The sequence below is a fragment of the Phoxinus phoxinus genome (assembly GCF_949152265.1).
Source record: "Phoxinus phoxinus genome assembly, chromosome: 9".
Taxonomy (NCBI): Eukaryota; Metazoa; Chordata; class Actinopteri; order Cypriniformes; family Leuciscidae; genus Phoxinus; species Phoxinus phoxinus.
In genome coordinates, this window is record NC_136884.1 from 33,939,018 (window position 1) to 33,946,827 (window position 7,810).

Genomic DNA, 7,810 nt, shown 5'->3' on the forward strand with positions numbered 1-7,810 from the left:
ATAAATGTACTATTTAATAAAGCTACACTAAAGTTTTTAAAAAGCCTAGCACTCTATTAAATGTAGCCTAGTCATATTACACATTTTTTGCTACTATGTTGAGAGCATACAAATATCTCGCCCAACTCAGGCAAAGAATTGACAGCCCAGATAAATAAAGTAAAAGGCTTAAACGGATGCATCTCAACAGTTAAAACAAAAATTACATGAAATGACCACTAAAATCAGTAGGTGGCAGCAGAGGTACATATATATGTCCACTCCTTGATATACTTGTAGGAAGTTTCAGTTAAGTCTTGGGTCATTTATTCCTGTACATTAAGGGCTCAATGCATTAACAATTTCTGAAAGGAGCAATTTCGATATAGTATATATTTGCTTTTATAAAATATCTTAAGTGCTTTAAATGTCTTACAGATTTGTATTGTTTGTATTGGGTTCCGCATCTTTGGAAAAAAAGTTAAATTCCACCAACAAAAAATAAATAAGGAGTGAAAATGTATACATGACTGAATTATTATTTTATTTTTTTATGTCAAAACTCATTTGTAGCATATCTAAATAATAGATAACAGACTTTGACATCCCGGTAATTAGAAGTCAAATTAACAGTCAACACTGCAGTTATATTGTATAAAACTGACTACAGCTATGGCATAACAGTCATGTTTATAGTACTTATATGATTAACCAATATCATCCAATATCCAACAGCAGTCATATCCCCCAGTAGCCTAAGACCGGTGTCCCACTGAAGCTGAGCAGGTCAGTGTCTGGATGGGAGACTCCTGGGAAGTCCAGGTTGCTGCTGGGAGAGGTGTTAGTGAGGCCAGCAGGGGGCGCTCACCCTGTGCAGGTCCTAACACCCCAGTGTAGTGACGGGGACAAAGAGCGCCGTCCTTCGGATGAGACGTAAAAAGCAGTGATATTTTAAAAGTTTTTTAAAATAAGAGAGATCTATGCTTACTGTGTTTTCTGAATTTGCTGGGGACCCATAACTTGGCCAGCTAACCACAGCTGATTAGGTGACCTGTTCCCTTCAGTGGAAAGGGAATGGTTGTCCCATGTCCTCATAAACAGCTGAAGATGATGGTTCAGCCTTGGTAGAATCACGTAGTGAAGGCAGATCAAGTGAAGGTCCTGGTCAGGATCCAACAGTAAAAGGTCTTCAAGATGTCGGAAGGCGGCATAATAGTTACAAAGTACGCAGCACCACACATCACGCCACAGCCGTTCGATTCGCTGGTTATGGACACTTTTTCCAGTGATGAAGCTGTTAAAACAAAAGTTAGGTGTGTAAATTAAAACAGAAAAACACAATAATATTTTCACAGATAACATGGATTTAGCACAGCTCTTGCACTGGAAAGTAACATCTTTACATTTTATATTACATTTTGCAATACACTTAAAATATCATATATTGCAATCAGTTCGATTGAAGTTAACTACCAGGTCCTCTTTCTGGATGCTCCAACATAAACCTGGTCACCTCCACATTTTCACCACCTTTATCACTTCTCACTCTGTGAGGTAGACCAAGTTCATGGACTGCACCAAGAAAGCAGTCTAGAACAGTTGCTTCCCTATTGTTGTTATTGCCCCTTAGGTACATGATCCTCCTACTGAAGCCGTCAATGCCACCATGGACAACAATTCTCCACCTAACAGGCACAGACACAAGAAAACTACATCAATTAAGGGCCAATGTAATGTACACATTCAATGTTTGATGAAAATGCTTACCGAACAAGTTTGTGGTTGCCATCAATGTGACACAGAGACAAAGGACCTGGCACAGAATATGGCCGCCTTTGTGTAATCTGTAGGTCCAGGCCACGCAACACTGTCCCCACAGGATCAACTTGCCTCATTGTTTCCATTATTCGATTACGATTAACCCTTGAAACATTCAGAACAAGGTAATTATTAATGCTACACACATTGTAAAATTAATTTATAGGGGAATAATTCTAAAAAATGGGTCTTCAAAATAAAATAGTAATCAAGTCTACTTAAACGTTCATCTTTTTAAAAACAGCAAAAGTTATAATTTTACTTATCATAATCAAACAAATGATTACCAATACAAGTAACATAACATCTTGTCTCGTATTGGCCAGGGGTGGGACTATATTAACTGTCCAATGGCATTCTAATCTGCAACTATTTATTTCACGCAGGTCTCTGTGGAGCTGTAATGAGTTTTTCCAAATGATGGGCGTTTTCTCAATATTGCTACCTGATTTGCTCGTGCCTTATTGGGGGTTTGGTTTTTTATGTGTGGAATCGTTATTGATAGGCTTGTTCGACTTGAACCGGCGCTGCACAGACCAGACCGATCGGTGAATGACAAAAGTACCGTGAGAGCTATTAGAGAGCAGGTGGCTCGTATGCTTTTGAATCGCTCTCGTGGCAAAATTTTATGATTTTTTGTATGAATTATGCAATTTTCAAATTTACGATTTGTAGGTGGGAAAAAAATATATAAGCTATAGTATAAAGGTCATACCTTATGCCTACGGATCTCAGGTGGCCATCAACAATCCTGTATCCACTGTTCGGGCACTGTCCAATGAAGTTTTGAATGACTTCTTTCAAGTTTTCTGAACTGATGTCAGAATACGTTTGTCGTACGGAAAGTTTGTACGCCTTCATCCACCTCCTAATTGTTGAATAGGATACTCCATACATCCTTGCGATCTCATGCACTTTAAACCGTTGCTCCAGTAAAAACTGCAGTTGTTCTTTCCCTACTACCATATGTCCACGCTCTTCAAAGTTTAGGCCTACATCAACTTCTGGTGCCAAAAGCTCTAAACTGCTGTGTAAAAAATGAAAAATCTCATCCTCTCTCGGCAATGAAACAACCGCAGCTAAACGAGAAACAACCTGAACAACACTTTCCAGCCGATAATATATGTAATCCGTTTCTTGGGGTCTTTGCAGACATAGCGTAATTATCAACTTTAATTGTTCAGAGATTTGTTCCAAAAACTTGCGGGAGACTGGCACAGGATGTCTAATCCGCCACAATAAGGTTCGTATTAATGAATTGCACATATACAGCATTTATAAATCTTTGTTAATGTTAATTTGAACATTTACTAATACTTTCTTGTGCACATTAGTTCATGCAGTGTGAACTAACATGAACACACAATGAACAGCTGTATTTCTATTAACTAACGTTAACAAAGATTAACAAATACAGTAACAAATGTATTGCTCATGGTTAGTTTCATGTTAGTTAATACATTAACTAATGAACCTTATTGTAAAGTGTTACCAATGTGTCAACTAAATAATGTAAAAGTATGAACAAAATTGCATTGTCTATAGGCCTAAAAGATTGAGGTTTAATAAATAGAATGGCTAAATTGTTATATAATAATCAACCCACCCATCCATGGCGTCCATGAACCCAGCAAGGTTTCGAAATTCAAAATCTGCGTGAGTTGTGCGGAGACTTTCCTGTTTTGTTTTAAAGGAACAAATAGTTATAAACTGTCTCATCAGGTATTTCCAAGAGGTAGTACCACAGAGTGCAGTCTGGACGATGGGGCGGGGCGGGGCGGGGCGGGGCGGGGCGACACAATTGAATTGGTTTAAAATACAGACGATGGTGTAGACGATTCAGGTCTGAGCATGCGCATTCTTTTATGTACGATTTTGTGAATGATTTGGCCGTATTAAATTAATAATAAATGCTAACTTTCATCTTATCTTATTATCGGTTTACCATTAATTTTAGTAATCTACATTATAATAAAATTAATAAAATACCCAGTAGAGAAGTGATATGAACATGTATTACTTAAATTTGCTCTTGAGCACATACATAATAACATTTGCTATAGGTCGACATAATAACACCTGGGGCCTGTACCATGAAGGTACAGATGGTACTCAACCAGAATGCCTATTACCGCCGCGCCAGGCACCGCGGCAAAACTACCGCGGTAAAAATAATCCAGTCGCATTTCAAAGTCATTCGCGAAATGACCGCCAGGTGGCGCAGAGGGACATTGTGCAAAACAGCCGCTATTGCCGTATTTTGAAATGTAAGCGGGGTTAATGTCAATTAACAGATGAAATAGGCTACTATAGAACATTGTTTAGGACAGAAAAATAGAATCATAATTTAAAAATAGAGACGAGAACAATATAACCTTTATTTCATATTGTAGCCTACGCCTAGACGTCGGTGGGCGACATAAGCCTATATACCTTTGGGAGCAGTGTGATAAAATAATAATAATAACCAAAATAACAAACAAAAATAAATTAGGTGCAATGAAGCTGATTATTTGTTTACTACTATATTGAGGAATGAGACGAATGATGAGCGCTTCTCTGCAGAAACCGGGCAACTCTCAGTGAGTAAATTCATGGCCGAGTGGTAGAACTTACATATCGATCATTTGGATGACACTGGTTCGAATCCCGAACAAACATAGACTACTGTACATTTTATATTTGCCTATTAATGCATGTCATAGCCTATTATTAATGCAGACAATCAAACAAACAAAACATTTTTTATACAGGATAGTCTTCTTTTTTTTTTTGGTTCATATAAAGAGTTTGTAAAACATGGTTTTAAGCAAGGTGCGATTTGCCAGGGGGGACGGGGATTTCCTTCTGGTCTAAACATCACTGCTTCTGCTGAATTATTTGAATCCCCCCTCCCTCCACAGTAAACAATGCTATAAATTACTTCACCAATAGACCATTTAAAATATATAATGTAAAGATATGCAACAGGCACGTTTAAACGACAAACAATAAAATCAGAACCAGTTTCAGTTCATGGTTCCAGTGCCTTAATGCATGCACGGCTTTCAAAATGTCACAAAGCATTTTGAGATTATTTTGAATGAAAAATTGAAGTTTATAATTAAGTATTTTGGCACACACGCCCAGTGGCGCTATCCATTGTTCTAAAGTCGGGTTTTATTCTGGCATGTTGAATTAGTGTTCTGCAGACGCGGCGGCGCGTTCATTTGGATTTATTTTTCTCATAACAGCTAAAATAACTTAGGCCATAATAGGCTACTCCGTAGTTTTTTAGTCATACAGATCAGAGTAGACTAGAGTAGCCTACATCGTTCAAAACTGTAAACTTTTATTCATATTCAAACTTTTATTCAAAAGTTTATCTGTAAATGTTATCTGATTAGGTAATCCGTATGAAACCGAGAGGTGCAGAGGATCTACTCAAACATGTTTAGCTATCATGTGAGTGCTTCCCAATGATGAACGGACAAGGGTGAAAATCTCACTATAATTAAATGTAGTCTAGGCTAAGGGCCAATCCCAATTCTACCCCTTACCCCTTCACTTTCCCCTACCCCTCTGTTTTGCGCGTTCACGTGAAGGGGTAGGGCTGTCTCGATTCTCTTTTAGTTGGAGGGCTAGGGGAAGGGGGAAGGGTCAGATAGCCCTTCAAACGAAGATTTTTCAGGACCACACTTCAAACGAAGGGCTATGAGAAATGTCCCAGCATACACCGGCTACAGAGACAACATGGCTGCCAACGTGAGAACGGAGATACATAAATGTAAGTATTTTTTGCATTAATAAACATTTTAACAACAAAAAAACATTAGTTTTATGTTACATTCAATCTTGTGTTCATATTTACGGTGATGTTCTTAAAAGAAACGTTTGTCAAAAAATCGCTGAAGTTAGCTAACGATAGTCCCGCAACATATTTTCATGTCTGATAACTGAATGTAATTGCGGCAGAGAATGGGCTTATCTTTTACCGTACGTCTGCGATGAACGTATTTTCATGTGGTTATACGTGAACACATATAAACAAACAGTGCTTACAGTTTCATGCTTTTTGCAACATGATCAACCAGTTTTGTATGTTCTTTATCAAACAGGGACACCTGAGGAAACCCGGAGGATCATCCGTTTTCGCGCTGACAACGAGCAACGTTTCCTGAAGTCCAAATACAGTGCAAAACAACTTTGGGAGTGAGTAATCTGTTAAACGTTACTGTGCTTGCGCCTGACTTCTGTTAGATATGTGCACTTCATTTGCACTACACACTATTACATTTGTTTATTTAACACACCATACTTATTACATTTCCTTGCGTTTGTACATAACATACTTATACCGTCTATTGTCTATGTTTGTATATTGTGTATTTTTTTTTTTTTTTTACTTATTCTATTTTTATTCTTTTTATTATCTGTGCCTTGTCACTGTCATTCTGCTTGTGCTGTGGAAGCTTCTGCCACCAAAACAAATCCCATATAAATATACCTGGCAATAAAGCTTTTTCTGATTTATTTATTACTATTTATATTGTTTATATTTATAAATGTTACAGGACCCTCGTAAAAGAAATGGGTTTGGAAGGAAAGGTGACTGGCCAACAAGCATCCAAGAAGTGGGAGAATTTAAAGAGAAAATATAAGGTAAGCAATGTGGTGTTATAAAAACTTTTAATAGTAATAGTAATAATAGTAATTTATTTTACAACATGTTTAACATGTATCCTTGTTAAATGAACACACACATATTTAATTTATATTAAATCAAGCTATACTTTCTTACAATATTTATTTGTCCCTTTTATTTAATTGCTAATGTAAAAAATGTAGTGAAATGAAAGGATTAATTGTAAGGATTATATTATAATAATGTCTATTGTGCTTGTACCTTCCTCCAGGACCTAAAAACACCTAAAACTGGTTCGGGAACAGATTCTGGAGAGGCAACAGCTGCTACGTGGCAGTACTATGAGGATATGCACGAGGTGCTGGGTGCCAGGCCTTCTGTGGACCCTCCTGTGGTGGTTGCATCATTCAATGATGAGGATCCAGTAACAATAGTCATGGTAAGGTTTAAATTGTTGTGGTCAGGAGGAATTTATTATTGTTCTTTTGTTATTTTATTATTGTGCATTTATTATTGTCAGAATGTAGATTTTCATAATTTTGACTGCAAATTACATATATTATTCATTTCTTTATTGTAATTACTTATGTATTGTCTTGTTCTCCTAGGAGATTGTTGAGCCTAGTAATGCAGCCAGCAGCAGCATAGGAGCCTTCTCACCGTTGCCAAATACAGGAGCCACAGCCTCTCACAGTGCAGCAACCCCAACGGCCATGGCAAGCACCTTAACTCCTTCACCCAGGAAAAGAAAGCGCAAAAGTAATCCTATTTTGGAATTTTTAGTTGAGGAGTCCCATGAGGAGCAAAGACGCCACAACGAGAGTGAGGCCAAGACTGAGAGGTTCTTGTGTCTATTTGAAAAAATGGTAGACAAAATGTAGTTGTCTTTCATGTGCTTTCTAAATTGTTGTTTACAAGTTGTTTAAACAGTTGTTTACAAGTTGTTTTGCACAACTGTACAGGTACAGGTTTATGCCAAGTTTTTGTTTATATGCTATTCTATATTTTTTTTATTTACAAAGTTTATACATTCCAGTGCAATATTTTATTTTTTTATGTGAATGGATGTGTTCTTATCTATTTATAGAGTTTTATGCATTAAGGCAATAAAAAATATTGTTTCTTAAAAAAGGTGTTTCTGGGGATTAATAACAATACCAAACAGCAAAATATCCTAAAACAGATACACAATTCACCATGCACTATGTTTTTGCAATGTAATTTTATTTGAAATAACAATGATTAAAAAGAACTATATATACATATTGATATATAGATAGATGTAAGAACAATATCGATATATGTGTGTGTAAGAACAATATTTATAGATGTAAGAACAATATCGATATGTGAGTGTAAGAACAATATTTATACATTTATAGATGTAAG

The 7,810-nt window shown here is 36.7% G+C and overlaps 2 protein-coding genes across 2 annotated transcripts; one reads left to right on the forward strand and one right to left on the reverse strand.

Annotated features, from left to right (window-relative positions):
• Positions 1-504: 504 nt before the first annotated feature.
• LOC307004117 (uncharacterized protein) lies at positions 505-2,968 on the reverse strand. The gene is made up of 3 exons (XM_079623066.1): positions 1,747-2,968; positions 1,453-1,664; positions 505-1,273 (listed from the first exon to the last, which is right to left on the reverse strand). Exons 1-3 carry the CDS (start codon positions 1,881-1,883, stop codon positions 1,128-1,130), a joined length of 495 nt encoding a protein of 164 aa, XP_079479192.1. The 5' UTR covers positions 1,884-2,968; the 3' UTR covers positions 505-1,127.
• Positions 2,969-5,380: 2,412 nt separating this feature from the next.
• On the forward strand, positions 5,381-7,546 carry LOC307004388 (uncharacterized protein). Its single transcript, XM_079623534.1, has 5 exons — positions 5,381-5,563; positions 5,895-5,988; positions 6,351-6,438; positions 6,693-6,860; positions 7,030-7,546. The coding sequence occupies exons 1-5, from the start codon at positions 5,491-5,493 to the stop codon at positions 7,300-7,302; spliced, it is 696 nt and encodes a 231-aa protein (XP_079479660.1). The 5' UTR covers positions 5,381-5,490; the 3' UTR covers positions 7,303-7,546.
• The last annotated feature ends 264 nt before the right edge of the window (positions 7,547-7,810 follow it).